Source organism: Mauremys reevesii, linkage group 7, assembly GCF_016161935.1.
Source record: "Mauremys reevesii isolate NIE-2019 linkage group 7, ASM1616193v1, whole genome shotgun sequence".
Lineage (NCBI taxonomy): Eukaryota > Metazoa > Chordata > Testudines > Geoemydidae > Mauremys > Mauremys reevesii.
Window position 1 is genome coordinate 23,243,789 of NC_052629.1, and position 19,310 is coordinate 23,263,098.

The following is a 19,310-nucleotide window of genomic DNA, read 5'->3' on the forward strand; positions in this document are numbered from 1 at the left end:
TTTTTATAGTTGTTGAGAGTTGTAGTAAAATAAATGCACATACATGTTGCTGAAAATATGCCCAAATGTTTTAAATTATAATGAAATCTCTTTATAACACAAATACTTCTGCCCACCATCAACTATTTCCAGACAAGTAGGATCCTGTAGTCGAATGAGTGATACCCTCAGGGCCATTCTTGAACCTTGTGTGGTTGTTATGGACCAGGATGTAGGTGGTCTGGCCTAGTAGTCAGACCAGGAATCCAGACTGGGGAACAAGCCAAGGGTCAGCACAAGAGTCAACTGCTAGTTGCCAGAGTCAGAACCAGGAATTGATGATGAGGGTCAGAGATCAAATGCCTGAGCCAAAGGTCAAACCAGAGTCAGAAGTTGAAGGCTGGGTGAGAGCCATGACTGCTAACTGATGATTGGAGGCAAGGCACAAGGGCAGAAACTGGAGGAGAGGCAAGGATAATATACGGAGATAAACTTATCTCATAGAACTGGAAGGGACCCTAAAAGGTCCAGCCCCCTGCCTTCACTAGCAGGACCAAGTACTGATTTTTTTCCCCAGATCCCTAAGTGGCCCCCTCAAGGATTGAACTCACAACCCTGGATTTAGCAGGCCAGTGCTCAAACCACTGAGCTTTCCCCCCCCAGGATCAAGCACAGAGCAGGAGTATGGTGGGAACAGGAGCAAAGACGGGATGAGGCAGGAGCCAGAAGCAGAGTAGGAATCAGGAACAGGGTTGGTGCAAGAGGCAGGCGCAAGCAGGGTCCTATGCAGCTACAACAGGAAATCACCTTGTTGCTCAGACATTCTTCCTGTGCCCGCTTCTGGCTTAAATAACATAGTTGAACTAATCAGTGGAGCAGTGTGATCCTCCAGTCAGGGTCCCCATGGATAGTGCCTGGGCTGAGGCTATTGTCGTACCAGCTTCTCAGCCCACCAGATTTCAGCAGACATTGAGTGGCTGTCTGGGGACTCCCAGGCCTTGGTTCAAGACCTAGGAAATCACAGTGTTATAAATATCACTAGAAATGTCATAATTTGTTTGGCAAATGACTGCATTGTTGTTTTTTGAAAACTCTTAGTTTTCCTGCAGTAAAAGTTTAGAATCTGACTATGACTAAAGTTTATGTGTGCGCACACATGCACGAGACGGAAGGAACTAAGCTAAAGCAATGAGTTTATGAAGTATAGTAAGGGATTGTTATAGGTATCCTGCTACACAGACATCCATTCCTGGCATGCTTTGACTTCTGACTGTGATATTGTAAACCATTAGAAGCACAAATAACACAATTCAGTTTGTGTTCACACAGCAGCTCTTTCACCATCACTATCATGCTCTGCATCCCCACCTACCATGCTGCCTAACAGTGTTAATGTCAGTGCAATCTGGGTACATCTGGATGAGTATCCTATAAAGCCTGTGCAGAGGATAGAGAACCCAGAGAACAAACACACAAAGCAGCAGCAGCAACATTTGAGGCAGTGCATTCTAGAATATCCTACTGCACACACAGCTGAGAAGGAGGACAGGACAAACCATTTGCACAAATATGATTAAGTGGTCTAGTCTTCATAGCACAAAACAGTGTGCCAAATAGGGCGGGTTTGCCTGCACTGAGCTTTTTCTCAAAATGTCCCTCTGGTGCACTGCTACCTACCTGTGGTGGCAACCTTGGAAATTCTAGTATGGAGAAGGAGTTGCTGTTTTTACCTATAAGTCATCTACATTTGCTTTTGAGGAAGGTTGGATGATTTGAGCTCCCACCATTGTTTAATAATTGGAGATATGCCAATCTCCTAGAACTGGAAGGGACCTTGAAAGGTCATTGAGTCCAGCCCCCTGCCTTCACTAGCAGGACCAATTTTTGCCCCAGATCCTTCAGTGGCCCCCTCAAGGATTGAACTCACAACCCTGGGTTTAGCAGGCCAATGCTCAAACCACTGAGCTATCCCTCCCCCCAAGCAATGGAGTAATACCAGTAATAGTGCAACAGCGGGAAATGTTAAAAATATATATATATATATATATATATATAAAAAATCTCAGTGTAGTTAAGGTCTAAGAGGGTGCAGAGGCCACATTTTCCCAAGCCTGGCCAGTTCTAACCCCATCTTTTGAGGTGGCTTGTTGGTTAGCCAGGAATAGCCCTTGTGCCCAGGGGAACATAAGCACAACAATGGAGTTTGGCCTCTGCGTCAAAGAGGCAAGAAGCTCTTTCCAACTTCTCCATATGTGCCAACACAGTCTATCCAGACAGGAGCCAAGCACAATCTAGCCCTAAATTTTAGTCAGCAGATACTGAACTCATTCTTCTCATAGTGATTTCTGGAGTAATGGAATAATATTTCTCTGTGTATTGTTCAAATATTCTCAAGGAGGTTATAAAATTCTACAGAACTATCAGTTTTTGACTGCCCTGTATTTTTCCTACATTATCTTGCTTCTTTCACACCAAGATCTATGAGTGTGCAGTTGTGACAGCACTTTGCGTGCTCCCCCTTCTTGTGCGCCCTTGTTGCACTCCATCAGACCTGGCTCATAGTAATTATATTTGGAATAATCATGCAATGGTGAGAAGTCATAATAGAAAACTGTAATGAAATAAATACCCATCTATGCCCTTTCTGTAAGAATGCTTAAATAATCAACATCTCTAGGGGCAAAGGTGGTTAATTTTTCAGATAACAAATAAAGTTGGACAAAACTGAATAAAAGGGTTTAGACTACAAAAAGGTCCTCAGTTTGTGAGCTTGATGTTTTCACTGACATTTTGGATACAGCCTTGAGAGTGATGAAAACCCTAAGCCATTGATTTTCATATTTGAAATTAATAGTCTCTACAATATGCCCTTAGAAATAGCTAGATGAAACAGTTGTGGAAATCAAAGGGGAAATTATAGGGTCAATTTTCAGTATACCACACAGGGCATTAAGAGATAGAACTACCTGAGCTGCACGATTAATTTGTCATGCACCAGGTTGAAAATGGCCCCTATATCATCACGTTACAAATTTTTGTATAAGAAATGTTAAAAGTAAAAAAGAAAAAAAAACTGTCCTTGTATTTTAAACTGACAACTATATTAAATCTGTTCCTGCCGCACTTTTGAATTATCAGGAGAAGCAGAGCAGACTTGTCCGACAATTTCATTTTCATGGATGGCCTGAAATTGGAATTCCTGCTGAAGGAAAAGGAATGATTGACCTCATTGCAGCTGTCCAAAAACAGCAGCAGCAGACAGGAAACCATCCAATTACTGTGCATTGCAGGTAAGACTTATTTCTTCTCTGCTTTTTTTAAATTTTGTAATCATTCCTATTATTTATGATCTGCATAACATTCTCCATCTGCCCTTTCTTCTGGTTTGATGATTATCATGGCAATGTTCTATTCCAAGGGACTGGACAGTACTTTTTAAAACAAAACAAAACCAAAATTCTGTTTCTTCCTGGATTAGTTAGTAAACAATGCAAACCATTAGCCCAAGCCTTGCTCCCCTAGTGGTGAGAAGATATGTGTCGATGTGAGGAATAAAACATTTGAATACACACTTGCACCTTAACTTCATTTAGTCTTGTGATTGGGAAAGTACAACTGCAGTGAAATTTAAAAACAATGTATATTTCAATAGCACCCAGAGCTCCCAATCAGGATCAGAATCCCATTGTGCTATACATTGTCAAGACATATAGTAAAATGTGGTCCCTGCATGAAGTCTAATTTTAAGGCACACAAGTGAGTTTAACAAATAGGAAGGAGAAGGAGTTGGAGGAACAAGGAGAACAGTGATAAGATCACACTCTTACATTGCTAGCGTACAGCTTAATGAATGTGATGCAATTAAAAGGTATTTTTGTCCTCAGACATTTTCCATTTCATTTATTTGCTTCCCCTTTAATTTCTGCCCAGTTCATTTAAAAAAAATTATTTGCCTTTGCCTGGATATTTTATTTTCTTCAAACCCCTGTCCTTTTTCAGGGGGTTTTAAAGTCTGTTTCTTTTTTGTTTTAAACTTTCACTTTTGCCAGTTTTTAGTTTTGGGTGTTTTTTTTATTGTTTGGGTTCCTCATTCCAATAGAATAAAAATTATTTTTTTTAATCCTTTATCTATTTTAGATATTTTTTTAAAATCAAAATAACAATACACTCAGTTCCCCTGATAACCCTTTTCTATGTCCATGTCCTTACCAAGGTTACTGCCGTCTCCCCCACAAAGAGTCAAGTACTCTTTAACAAGACAAACTGAAGCCCACTGTTAACAAACGATGATATCACTGGAGCTCCTGAGGCACTGAAGGGGAAGTTGCCATATTCCTCAAGTGAGGGGTTATTAAGCTCATGCTTAACATTGACATCTCTTGACACTGGTGACTTTACCAACTATTGATTACTTGGCATTATTCTAAAACCTGTTGAAGGAAATTTAACAGTTTGTAATTAGCACGTAAGCTCTTTAGGGCATGTCTTTATTCTGTGTCTGCTCTGTGACTGGTGCTCCCCGGCATTACCTTGATACAAATAATAAATATCACCTGTCTCTAATTTCCCCTTTTGGGGGAAGTATCAGAGGGGTAGCCGTGTCTCTGTAAATAAATCAAAAAAAAGAATCTGTGGCCCTTATAGACAGACAGACAGCGTAGCATGAGAGCAGTGGTGAAATACCCACTTTCAGAGATGCAAGACATCTTGTATTCACCCACGAAAGCTCATGCTGCAGAACGTCTGTTAGTCTATAAGGTGCCACAGGATTCTTTGTTGCTTTTGGGGGAAGATTATTCAGCAGTTTGTGGGAGGACAACTCTGGTGACATCTGGAGTCCTCAGATTACCCCCTTTTAATCTGGCTGTTGACTTGGGTGTGGTGCACAAACTGCACTAATTTCATTGGTTGATTATCCCTTAGAAATGGACAGAGGTCAAGTTCCCATGCTGATTCTTTTAGATCTAACTGTAGCCTTTTATAGTATTGACCCTGAGGTTTTCAGCACCGCTCTGTGGTCTCCAGCAGGGGAGACACTTAGCATCTGCAGTATGATGGTGACAGTGACTGTTATTTGTAGAGGTACGCCAGTCTTTATTTTTTCAGTGAGGTCTGCAAACTGGAAGTGCCTTTGGATTTTGGCAGCAACCATTTGCCTTTGGATAATAAGCAATTGATTATTTCCCTCTCTGCAGAAATGTTATCTCAGCTCTTGTGACCTCCAAATTGGTTGTTGCAATGTGCTCTACAGGGAATTACCCTCAAAGACCATTTGGAAACTACAGCTAATGCAGAATGCAGCTGCCCACTTATCAGCTATGAGTTAGTGATGGAGAGCATATTACACCTATTCTCTCAAGTGTGCACTGACTTTCAGTTTGCTCTGGGAACAATTAAAGGTACTGGTCTTGATCCATGAAGCCTATGATTTGGGTTTGGGTTACTTGACAGATCTGTGTTCTCATGCACCGTTGGAACAAACAGCTGTGGTGACACTTTTGCTAACAGTCCCTTTATTTGAATGTCTTGGAGCTTGAGTCTGTCGACATTCAGGCCATGGTCTAAGATTATGCACATTAATTAACAGAATAAGCAATTCCTCTCTCCTACTTTTTGCTTCTGATTTGTTTTGTTCTTTGTTATTTTCACATATTTTCCCTAAAGGCTTATTTTCTCTGTACCAACTGAACTCATGGACACTAACAGTTTTAGTGCCTGATTCTGCAGTTTCACAGTGGATTCCAGCAACTACTTTTTGAAATCTGTTAGTAAGTCAGGACATTGAATGCTATTTAAAGCGGGTAAAATATGGGACAGTTTTAGCCAATCAGTAAGGGAGAAAAGCTCTTTTTGCCTAACTGTATTCCTTTGGTTAATGCAACATGTTGGAAATCAAAGAACTAGAACCACATATTACATCTAATATTTCCATCCTCTCAGATCCACAAAAGCTTTGAAGAATTAGGTTAATGTTGTAGGCCACATTTCTCCCTGAATTTTAACATATGTTTATTTCAAAACACCACTAAAATAATAAAAACAGTATTCCAAAATCCTTAAGACTTAGAACTCTCTACTCTTCTCAGTTACATAGAGTCATATGAGAGTATATTTTGGAAAATCAGCTGCTATACTTGAAAATTCTCACATCCACATTCTTAAGACTTATGACTAGAACCTTCTCTCAAATACACATAGATTCAAATCTTGAAAAACCACCTAGTGCATTTCAAGTCCAGCAGCTGATTTTCCAAGATGTATGTTAATGTGAGCCCATATATTTTGAGGATTAAATGCTAAGCCTTTAGGAATTTAGGAATTTTCTGTGCAAGTATGAGCTTGCAATTGCAGAAGCTCCTTGCCCAAGGTATGCAGTGATTTCCACATGCTTAAGGTAGGGGAAGGAAGCCAATGGGGCAGATCCTCAGATGGTATAAATTGTCTACTGAAGTCAATGGAACTATGCCAATTTATACCAGCTGAAGACCTGCCCCCTGGCTTGATTTCCCTCTTAAGTATGTATTTTAGTGTCTTTATTTGTGGGAAGTTCAGCTTTCACCTTCTAAGTAGAAGGATCTAATTTAGCCATTATTATCCATGAATGTTATGTCTGTAAAGCAGAATGCACTCTCATTTAATTTTTGAGCTGTGTACTTTTGATTATAATCTCTGCGACCTGCAGTAGCATACATTTAGTCAAGTATTTGGTTTAATTTTTTTGTTTAAATCATATTGCGTACAGAAAATTAAATGTCTAATGTAGCAACTGTTAAAGCAAGTTTTGGCTATCCACTGTGATGCGTTTTTCTGACAGAGAAACATGACACTAATAATCATGGGTGAGCTGTTTGTATTTGTATGCAAATTATTATCAACAAACATAGGCTTTCCTTATCCCTTAAAATATAGGCACATTACTGGTTCATATATCACCAAAATCATTTTGTCATTTAGAGTACTTGCAAATTAAAACAAAAACTGCTTAGAGCAAATCTGTTTAACATGCCTATGACTTATTAAACATTACAATCAAGTTCTTAAAAACAGAACTGGGCAATGAAAAGTAGTGAAGAGCTGAAAGGTGCTGGTGGTTCATACATGAGACAGTGATTTTTCTTTTTTAGTTGTGCCTCCAAAAAGGGCAAAAGAGGAACTCCCAAATGCTGACTGTCTACTTTGGTTCTTGAGAGCAGCATCTCTGGTTACAAGGGAGGGATGCAGTAACTGGAGATTTACTGGGAAATGTCTAAAGTTTAGACTGGAGTAAAAAATGAAAACCTAAAATCCTTGGCCCCAAGTCATGTTTCCTACCTTATCTGCAGTTTTAAAATGCCTCTCAGATGAGGAAGAAGCGATGGTTTAAAAGGTGAGGAGAGGCAAGGTTATGATATTCTCTGCAATTTCATAAATAACTTATCAACGGAGGAAACATCTCACAGTGCACAGGAGCAATTCTTTCCCTGGCCAAAATATGTATTATCTTAGAAGGAAAAAAACAGACATTTTCACTGAGTATGATGAGGCAGAATCCTCTTAAATAAAATATTTCTCGAGAGCTCTGATGATATGAAACCTGACAATGAGGAGGGCGTGATATGGTTTTGTTACTTTGTTTATCTCAGAATTTTGTGTAAGGAAGTTTAACGTAACCCAGATTTTTCCCCTCTTTTTTGATGCAGTCTGTGAATTGTTTTTCAATCTCTAGTATGTGTATATATGTGGGTAAAGAGGTTGTACTAATTAGCATTTATTCCTACTTTTAAAAAAATAATACATCCTACTTGAAATGTGAGAATTGTGGAAAAACTGGAATATATTTTCTTACATGGTAATATTAATGCCGTAGAGATCAACATGACGAAATCTAGTGCCACCTCATACAGTATCATTTCCCTTTTTTAGCCCTGACCTACTAGACGCTCCTTCAAATGGCTGCATAGGGAGCAAGACCAGTGGTTGAAAGCTCTCTCATACCTTGGGATTTTTGCAACTAAGTTAATGCAGATCTTATCAGCATTAATTCACCTGCTTTTCCCTTCCACAATATTGAACACGCCTCTTCCAAAGGATGGATATGGTAGCAGAACCTCTGAGAGCACAGCGTCACTGCCAGGGACACTGGAAGAGGGGTCAGAACTTAGTCCAGATTCACAGGGCTGTTGAGCAAATGGTTGTGTGTGTGTTCATGCGTGTGTGTGTATTCCAGATCTTCTGAGTTTGGGAATCAAACATCTTTTGGCAAATAGCCCATATAGGGGACAATAAGGCCTGTTGTTATCTACAGCTCATAAATGAATGTATTATATGTATCTGGAATGATTACATTTTTCCTTTGACAAGAATTATAAATAACATTTAAAAAAAAATAATAACATTGATACACTTAAATCTCCTTGGGCTGAAATGTGTATTTGAAGAAGGGCTTAATGACTTTAGCTGGCACAAATAGACACATAGCAACACACACACTTATAAGATACTGCAATTAACATTGGAAAATCTAAAACAAATCCAAATAATGTATCATCATTTTACTAGATTATTCCAGATTTCCTGCTGGAATTTGCTCATATCCCTGGACCATATCCTTGGAGTTTTGCTTGAGTGAGAATTGAGGTGCCTGTTCCTTCACTCCTTGCTCAGGTACAAGTCCCATTGAAGTTAATGGGTGTTTTGCTAGAGTGAGGTGTGCGGGATTTGGCCCGTTGTGTCTTGTTCAGATATACCATGAATTTCCAGCATTCACATTCACTCTGTCTCTGTGTGAATCTTAGAATTTAAGCCATGATTATTTTGAAAAACTCTGTTAGTTGCTTTTTGTTTATAGTCCATATCATACCAACAAGAAAGTGAAATACTGCTGTATTGGCCACTGGCTAACAGTTACAGGGACATGTCCATTACTTTTAAAATCTTACTGTATATTTTGTATAATATTCTGTAATCAGGTGAAATGTTTCTTCATGTACATCCAGCTGAGCTGTTTAAATATGTCACACGTTAAACTAAGAAGTGCAAGTTAAGGAACTTCCCCATTGCCTCGGATACAATGTCCAACGTACTGGGCCAAATACATTACCAGCCCAGTGAATTAATGGAGTTAGGTATGGATGAATGTGTCTCTCCACATTTAAATAAAACAATAATGTAATAAAACAAATGAAATTGTATTATTTGCATGTTTCTATCTAGATTAAATATTACCAGTTTTCAGAACACAGGTTTCTATTTATTTTCCTCTTTCTATTTACAGAAGATTTAAGAGTGTCAAGGGCTGACCACAACAATTATAACAGATCATAAAAATATCAAACTACTTAATATTTAAGGGTTTTACTAAGAGTGTTGCCTAGAGACAGTTTTTATAATTCTTTGTCCTCCATAGTGTCTTTGTAGCTGCCCTCTGTTCTCAGTCTCTTCCTCTCTATAGGTGCCTGAGTTTTTCTCTTCTTTATTTCTTCTCACCTGCAGTGGCGTTCTCCATTCTCTTCTAGGCTGTAGTGGAGTCTAAGGACCCCCCCCCACCCCGCAATGGATTATTTCTGTAGCCACATCAGTTTGCCCCATCAGATTTTCATTTGTCTTTGATTCTTCCATCCTTCAAGAAACAAATTAAAAGAGGCCATCATCCTAAAAGATTTTTTCTTTTAAACCTCTTTAGATTCAGTAAAGCGTTGTTGAGGAAAAGAGGGAAGAACAAATATGAAGGGGAGAGTACTGTACTGTAAACCATACAACATATATATTTTATCTTGCATTTCTAAGGGAAGTTGAACCTACATGCAATCACACTTAAATTATTTTTTAGAGATAAATGTGTGGGTGTGGTGGAGTTTTGCCCAAAGTGTTTCTCAAGTTGGGGGTGGGAGGACAGATGGTATGGGGAAGAATAAAAGGGGATTCTTCTTTTTTTTTTTGCCCATTTAGACATAAGGGAATGAGTAGCATATTTAACTATTTCTGTGTACATGTTTACAAAGCAGGGCTTTGGAGCTGTGCTCCGGCTCCGCTCCAGCTCCAGGCAAAAACCTGCAGCTCCACTGCTCCGGAGCTGCTCCGCACTCCAGCTCCAGGCTCCGCTCCAAAGCCTTGTTACAAAGTATTTCATGTTATTATATTCTTGCAGCATTTTTTCATCTTCCTGCAGCTATGGACCTATTCCAGAATGAGTCATTCACCAACCTTTTAGACAGTTTCTCTAGGGATTGGCTAATTACATATAAATCTGAACCTTTTTAGATTTTGCAGCTGCTTTTAATCTGATAAAAGTAGTTTTCTATAGGGAATTGCACAACTAATACATTTTACCTGTTCACTTTTGCCTCCCACTAAACTTTAATGTATCCAGTTGAGGATACATGCATTTGTACTTAATCTTTTCAAAAGGACCTGCTTATCAGAAAGATTTCTTATTTGATGGAAATAAAGTAAAAGCAATGACCGTTGATGGTGATTACAATTCATCTTGCTTATAAATGATTAAGATATGTTAAAAATTCAAACATAATGAATTATTTTGTAGTTATCCTTGGTTTAGGGACATGAATTAAATGTTTCTGTCTTTCATTTAGCTCCATCACAGATTCCCAGAATCATCCAGGTTTTTATGACTATTCCCGCATTGTGGCTGTGTGCTTCACAGTTCCTAATCACTGTTACTTGGCCTCTACTAGTTGTGACTGGTTACTTTGAACCATAGTGAAATTAGGAGACAAAATATAAAGTCATTTTTGACATTGGTCAAATGGTCATTAGTCAAATGGCAGTGAAAGGAGCTCCGCTCTATTTTATTTTCACTAATAATGGCAGCAAACATCTAACCAGCTGCTGAAATTTGAAAAACAAGGGAAATGCGAGTGTAAAGGTAGAAAGTGGACACAGTCACTTTGTGCATTCAACAGCAACAGCAGATATTAACCTATTGCTATTCTGCATGATCAGGGCTAGATTTCAAATTAGATGGATTTTATCCATAATAGGATTTAGGAATTGTACTTTTTATTTGAATATATAATATGGAGTATCAGTTCTGATTCTTAGCTACAGACTTGGTAGCAGCCATAACATTTTAGTCTGTATTAAATTGAGGATAAAGCTAAATCTATTAGACGAAATGAGAGTCAAACACACTAAAAATAAGAAAATAAAAATGAGAAACCTGGTAAAGGAGTCCAGAACAAAACAAACAATGTAGGGAAAAGCCTTTAGACAGTCACAGCAGCAGCAGCAATAAGGCCAGAGCCTGACAACTGGGACAACCACATTTTCTTGTTGGACAATCAAATATGAAGTCTTACCTGCTTACAGAAAAGTGGTTAAGAAGGAAAAAAATACCAATACAGATCAATTCCATCATATCACATAATTTGGAACAATGAGCCATCACTGATCAAGAGAGACACATAGCTAGGATAATAAAGTGTAGGTCAGGAATTAGTTTCATTGACAGGAATGTTTGGGGATGGTGTACTATGTAGTATGATTCAGTTACTGACAAGTCTTCCCTTTCATAAGCAACAAAGAATTTGCCCAAGTCTTTAAAGATAACAGTGATAGTACCATAAATTTCAATTGGTTTGGAGACAAATACAGATTAGAAATGTTTCAAGTCTACAGGACTATGGCCCCAGTTCTACAATCATACTATATACATGTGCTTAATTTTATGCACACGTAGTGCATTTGATTTCTATGGAATTTTTCACTTGTATAAATAAGCATGTAAGTGTTCGCAGGAGACCTCAGGACTTTATCAGAACTGGCCTGGTTGAGAATTAATTTTTATTAATTCTTGATTATAACATGGAAAGTTATGCCATGCATATGACAGCAATAAACTTAGTAAGCAAGAGACTTTTAGTCTGCTAATAACAGTACTTGAATATTCTGCATTAATTATTATGTAAAGTATCTTTGTTGCTCTTTATTGTAATTTGGATGGGTATGTCCTGACATTTTGTTAAGCAAAAGAAATATGTTTGTCTTGCAGTGCTGGAGCTGGAAGAACAGGTACATTCATAGCACTCAGCAATGTTCTGGAACGAGTAAAGGCTGAAGGGCTCTTAGATGTATTTCAAGCTGTGAAGAGCTTAAGAATGCAAAGGCCACATATGGTGCAAACACTGGTATGATATTTAACAATAAGAATCTTTGTCTAATGATTTAAGTTTTCTAAATGTTCTGGTGGGAAGAGAACAAAGGCTCATTTTACTAGCTGCAATAAATATATTATGGGACTACTTTTAACAACTATATACTTATGTTGAAAGAGGTGTTTCATTATAAACTTCTATTTTATTTTGTAATAGGCTTTCTAAAAAATAATTTTGGGGTAAAAGTTGCTGTTGGTTGTTAGCGAACTGCTGATTTTGGTTTGTTTGTTTGGGGGAGGGGAATTATGAAATTTTTTTTTTTTTAATCCATGGGGACATTCTTGAGTTGTGATCATGGAAAAAAGACATACATTAGTTCTTTTTTAAATAAAATGTTGATAATTTTATCTAAAAAATGGCTTAAACACATCTAACTGACTTGCAGTTAGTTTTCACAGAGAAGTGCCTTTGGAACATTAGAAGAATTTAGGTTATATTTATTTAACAAAGTTATGAATATTTATTTAACAAAGTTTTTCAACAAACATCAAGCACAGAATCCTGGAGAGCTACAAACTTTAATAAATAATAGCAATACCTTGCATTTCTAGCACTTTCCATTCAACAGTCTCAAAGTGCCTTACAAACAGTAATCTCAAAACTAGGGCTGTCAGCAATTAAAAAAAATAATCATGATTAAACAATAATAGAATACCATTTATATAAATATTTGTGGATGTTTTCCAGATTTTCAAATATTGATTTCAATTACAACACAGAATACAAAGTGTACATATTTATATTTACTTTTTATTACAAATATTTGCGCTGTATAAAACAAAAGAAATAGTATATTTCAATGCACCTAATACAAGTATTGTAGTGCAATCTCTTTATAATGAAAGTTGAACTTACAAATGTAGAATTATGTACAAAAAATAACTGCTTTCAAAAATAAAACAACGTAAAACTTTAGAACCTAGAAGTCCACTCAGTCCTACTTCTTGTTCAGCCAATCAAGTTTGGTTACAATTTGCAGGAGATAATGCTGCCCACGTCTTGTTTACAACGTTACCTGAAAGTGAGAACAGGCGTTCACATGGCACTGCTGTAGCCGTCATTGCAAGATATTAATGTGCCAGATGCGCTAAAGATTCATATGTCCCTTCATTCTTCAACCACCATTCAAGAAGACATGCGTTCATGCTGATGACAGGTTCTGCTCAATAACGATCCAAAGCAGAGCGGACCGACACATGTTCATTTTTATCATCTGAGTCAGATGCCACCAGCAGAAGGTTGATTTTCTTTTTTTGGTGGTTCAGGTTCTGTAGTTTCCGCATTGGAGTGTTGCTTCTTTAAGACATCTGAAAGCATTCTCCACACCTCGTCACTCTCAGATTTTGAAAGGCATTTCAGATTCTTAAACCTTGGGTTGAAAGTTGTATCTATCCATAGAAATCTCACATTAGTACCTTCTTTGCGTTTTGTCAAATCTGCTGTGAAAGTGTTCTTAAAACGAATATGTGCTGGGTCATCATCTGAGACTGTATAACATGATATATATGGCAGAATGCAGGTAAAACAGAACAGGAGGCATAAAATTCTCCTCCCAAGGAGTTCAGTCACAAATTTAATTAACCCATTATTTTTTTAACAAGCATCATCAGCATGGAAACATGTCATCTGGAATGGTGGCCGAAGCATGAAGGGGCATATAAATGTTTAGCATATCTGGCACATAAATACCTTGCAAAGCTGGCTACAAAAGTGCCATGTGAATGCCTGTTCTCAGTTTCAGGTGACTCTGTAAATAAGAAGTGGTCATCAGTATCTCCTGTAAATGTAAACAAACTTGTTTCTCTTAGCAATTAGCTGAAAAAGAAGTAGGACTGAATGGACTTGTAGGGTCTAAAGTTTTACACTGTTTTGTTTTTGAGTATAGGGGATAGTGGAAGATATATAAATATAAGATGGATAGGTCTTTAGTGACAAATGGCAGCATTTCAAGGCAGGATTGGTTTCATTTTTCTGGAGTGGGACTCAGCTTTCAAAAATTTGGGAAACACTGTATTATGGGTCTATGACCTTGGAAGAAGGTGAGGTCAGTGTTATCACTGGGGAGAGCAAGGAGAAAATATATAGTGTTGCTGTATGCTGTTAAATAACTGTTACCCAGAAGTGACTGCATTTCATTTTGTTTGCCAGAAGCTGGGAATGGGCGATGGGAGGGATCACTTGATGATTACCTGTTCTGTTCATTCCCTCTGGGGCACCTGGCATTGGCCACTGTCGGAAGACAGGATACTGGGCTAGATGGACCTTTGGTCTGACCCAGTATGGCTCGTTTATTTACGATTGGGAGGTGTGCATTTCATTTGTAACTGGGATGGGTTTCTGTGTGTGTGTAAGTATAAATATGAGAGAGAATATTCTTATTTTTAGTTCTTTAGGGCAGGAATTCAACAGGGCCGCACTTGGCCTCTGTGTGCTACTACAACATAATTGTTTAATAATCATAATATCTATGCATAGAGAGTTTGTAAGGTGCTTTGAGGTTGTTTGAAAGGCATTGTGAACCCAGTTCTGGAAGATGTTGATCACCCCAGAGTTCATATTGAGCTCATATTGACATCAATGGGACTTGAGGATGCTTTGCACCTCCCAAAATGTACTTTGCACTTAGCAGGATTGGGCTCAGTAGTTTGCAAGTTCTTTCATATTATAGATGTCTACTAAGTTTTGAGAGAGAGCCTCTTGTGGACCTCCTCTATTTCAACCTCCCAGTTCCAGTTCCATCATCCTCCCTGAAGCTACTATCAGGCTCAGTTACATACAAATAGCATCAGTTAATAAAGACCACGAAACTTGCAAGTTAATAAAATTGAGCATAAAAACCTTTTGTGCAAAGAGCAGAACTACAAAAATTAGCATCAACGGGGTAGATTATTTGTTTTGTCATAAACTTGCTGTTGTCCAATTTAGAATATGTTGCACTTTATGGATTTACCTAAATCTGATTATTCCAATTTAATCATAATGTACAATCAAAGTAAATCTGAATTTCTCTTTTTTTTAATTTTTTTAGGAACAGTATGAATTCTGCTACAGAGTGGTACAAGATTTCATTGATATATATTCTGATTATGCTAATTTCAAATAAAACTTCCTGCCTTATTTTTTAATTTAATAGTCTGTATAAATATTTGTAAATCATGTTAATTTATACCATATTTTCCATTATGATAATTCCTACTGTAAATGATATTGTCTGTTTTGCTTTAAAAGTCACTTTTGCTGTATAAAATTATAAATTACTCAAATAGAAATATCTTTTAATTGTAATAAATGTTCATATACAAAATATCACTATATATGTTGTTGAATGTTATATACATTTTTTACCAAATCTTGGTTTCATTTCTCTCTTTGCATTTTCCAGTACATTAAAATATTTATCAATATTAATTTTATTTCCCAAGTTTAGCAGCCCCTACATTTTACAAAGCTATTTTTTATTTTATATTAAATAATTATACATAGCGAATATGTTTAAAGCTAAATTATTTTGCCTCTGACCTTTCTTTCACTGAAGTCAATAACACACAATTGATTTCATGAGTAGTAATGTTTATTAGGAGCCAGATTCTGATACCCTTACTCATCTTCAATAGCACCTTACTCTACAAATAGTCCCATTGAAGGCAATGAGATAAGGTGCTATTTAGTGTGAGTAAGGGTGTCAGAATCTGGCCCTCAGAGTGTAATAACATATGCTCCAACTACAGCTTAAAAACAAACATTAACAGCCACGATTTTTAAAGTCAGTATATTGTACAGCTTTATTTCAAGATAAGTTGTCAGTTAGAAATAATTCAGTGTAAATACAGAGTTTAATAAATTATTTGATTTAAATGTAGTCTTGAAAGTTCATTTTACTTTGTTTTTTTATTAAATCTAATGTATTTTAAGTGTTCCTTACTGAAATACAGTTTTGTAATTTGAGTGAGTTTCACTGTTTTGAAGATCTTTTGCATGTCAGAAGATTAAATTCTGCTGAGAATATTTTTGCTGCACCTGAGCTTCTGTCAACTATTGCAAGAGATTTTATTCCTGTTGCCACAAACAGACACAGAGCTTGATATAATATGTATAATAGAGAGAGAGAGACTGAGACTTTCTGCTTGACTAGAATATAAAAACTTCTTAAATTTTTTGAAAAAGCATTTTAATATTGAAATCCCACTGGTATCAACAGTAAAGACTGTTGATAGGAAAGAGCTCTTTTAAAATGTATATTCTTAAAATAATGTCTCCATAGTTAAAAAGCAGATCTTTCCCTAATAAAAAAGGGGTATCTATGTGTTTGCATGTGTATATATAATGAAATATTTCATAGACCTAAACAGGATTTGGGGGACAGAAAGTACAAAAGACACGAGGCTTCTGAATGTTGACTATTTTAAAAAATATCTTTCTCATCCTTTAAAAAGCTTATATAAATTAATGAGCACAAATAAATATGAAAATATTTAATGTATATTAATATCTAATATGCAATAGTTCTGTCTTGTTTAATTGGTTGATTTTTGAATGCAAGCATAAAAGCCTTATTTAAAAATAAGCAAGAACATTCTAGTTCTTGCACTATTTATCCCATGTTCCTTTATGATATCTGGAAATAAACAAAAATTAGTTATTCTTTTACTAATGCAAAGAGTAACAAAGGTGTTCACACCTCTCCTTTTATTACATAGTGAACTGAAAATGGTTCAGGTTAAAAGTCTTTAAGCACAGTTTTGAACACTGCCATTTACTGCTTATTGTCTTCCCAGTACTGCACTGCTGTATATTTATTTGTACAGTAATTATGCACTTAACAACTAAAACAATTTGTTGCAAGACTAAACAGTTTGAGGTTAATGGATTAATTCAAAATGCAAAAATCTGTATTTGACTAAAGAAAAGAATGTTAAATAAGCTTTCAATTCTGGCATGGTGTGAAAATGGAAAATATATTAAAATAAAAGGCATCAAATACATGCAGGTACAAAAAGCCAATACACTAAGGTGGTCAATATAAATATTTGTAGCATAGGGAGCATGTAAGTAAGATACTAAATTTGATGATGATACGCTTAATAATTTCATCCCTCAGTAATTACAGAATTATTCCCAACAATAAATCTCAAATGATGGCTCAGTCTAGTTTTAAATACAAACAGTTATGCTTCCACTGTTTCTCTTGGGAATATATTCTACGATCTAAGTAGATTTCACTGTTGAGATTTTTTTCCCCTAGTAATCAGCCTACATATTTTGTTTCACATTTTCCCATTATTCTGTAGTGCTCCTTGGACAGCCCTTAAGATCTGGCTGTGTTCAGATGTTTGGTAGATTTGTCTTGATATTACCTAACAATTGCCTCCTGGAGTAGAACTCACGTTAGAGAGGGAGACAACCTTGTTAGATAATTTAAATTATCCTGAAGTGAGATCTGCCAATTCAGACCTATATGCCAGCACAGTTACATTGACTTCCGTGTGTTCAGAAGGGTCCACTCTAACAGATCCTTTTGCAGGTTTAGGACTCAGCTCTCTGTCTGATTAATGACTGCAAGACAAGGCAGCAAGTTAGCCTCCTGATGCAGGAAGTATCAGATACTAAACAAAAACTATGATTAATATTAACCAAAATGCCAAGAAATTCCTGTTGTCTTTAATATAAAGACATCTAAGGTGTAACAGAAGTACCCATAAAAATATTTCAGAAGTGAGAAATATGGCTAAGCAATTACATGTTCTTATTATAATTTAGAAAGCTTGTTTTCCAATTCTTTTTAGCCAAATAAGCTTGTTGTACTTAATACAACAGTCTAATAAATATATAGGATTATCTCTTTATAATTTTTTTGTATTGCATGTAATTGAATTAAAATGCCAAATAGGGATCAGAAAATGTAAATTCTGGTCCGTATGCGTTATTGGTCACTATGTGACTTACTTTACTGTCTATTTTCATGTGTTACATTAGGCCCCAATTCATTAAAGTATTTAAATATATACTTTAAGTCTATCTCTACTCAGCAAATCACTTAAGCATGTGCTGAAGTACCATTGGCTTTTGTGCTGCTGAAACATGCACTTAAGTGCTTTGCTGAATTGGGGCCTTAATAAAGAATGCATACTGTAATTACCAGTGTTTTTTAAAGTATTTTTATGTATCAGTTTTTTAAACTTTTAAAATGAGCCTAACCACCTGTGTTTTCAATGTTTTGAAATGTTTTCATTTCCCTGGTATCATTTTTAAAGTAAAGTTACTGAAACTTTTCTGTGTAACAAATTGTATTTAATTTGTCAAATCTTTATAATGTATGTACGTATTGTACAGTTTCAGCTATCATTGATATTTTCTTTTATTACATTTATAATTTGATCTTGCTGTGTTTATAATGCCAGTGAATGTTGCTGAATTATTTGTATATGCAAATTGCAAGATCTAATACATTCTGATGCAAGAACAAAGCTTCATTTTTATTTTCAGACTGTTTTTCTTTCTTTAAATCTCTTTATTTAATTCCTGTGCTATGTGCTCATTTATATTAAGTATTCTAAAGGAGTTAGAAATCCATTACCTAGATGAATTATTTTCCATTACTTTTAATATGTAGTTCTTGCAGACTCAGAGTAATATTCTGACTAAAGTAAGTACTATGCATACAAAGTTCAGTAACTTGGTATTGCAATTTAGAGCCCAGTCCTGCAAACCTCTACTACTGTGCATAGTCCCGTGAAGTCGCTCTTACTGATATGAATAGTCCCATTATAGTCCTCCCCCAAAATAATCTCAATGACTAAAATCCTGGCCTGATTGACTTTTGTCAGTCCAGGATTACACTCAATATTCTTGACTAAAGAATTCTATTCCACTTATAACCATGTTCAGGTAGACCCCTGAATATACCAACTCCTACTCAACAAATGTATCTACAAAGTGGATGGATGCCCACACTTCTCAGCCAATATTACCAGTAGTTAAAAGGAATGAAAAATTTGGTACCTCACAGGAGGAGGAAACTTGGAAACTAATCTGGCACAATTTAAAATATATTTCCTTATATCCAACCTATGCCTTAACCTGAAAGGATGCTACTTAACATCAGCCAGATTAAGTCAATGACCTCACAGAATATGAAAAATTATAAATATAAAACCACTTACATGCCAGATACCCTTTGGT

The 19,310-nt window shown here is 36.4% G+C and overlaps 1 protein-coding gene across 10 annotated transcripts in view; it reads left to right on the forward strand.

Annotated features, from left to right (window-relative positions):
- The window catches only part of PTPRE (protein tyrosine phosphatase receptor type E), a 221,866-nt gene extending 203,280 nt beyond the window's left edge, over positions 1 to 18,586 (forward strand). For 9 of the 10 annotated variants that reach the window (XM_039547441.1, XM_039547440.1, XM_039547442.1 and 6 more), the window contains 3 exons: positions 3,118 to 3,269; positions 11,969 to 12,104; positions 15,160 to 18,586. In XM_039547441.1, the coding sequence (XP_039403375.1) occupies positions 3,118 to 3,269; positions 11,969 to 12,104; positions 15,160 to 15,234 (363 nt within the window). In that variant the 3' untranslated portion in view covers positions 15,235 to 18,586. Of the gene's footprint in view, positions 1 to 3,117; positions 3,270 to 8,517; positions 8,833 to 11,968; positions 12,105 to 15,159 lie in introns of those variants that run through there. The other variant, XM_039547447.1, reaches the window with a different exon arrangement.
- The last annotated feature ends 724 nt before the right edge of the window (positions 18,587 to 19,310 follow it).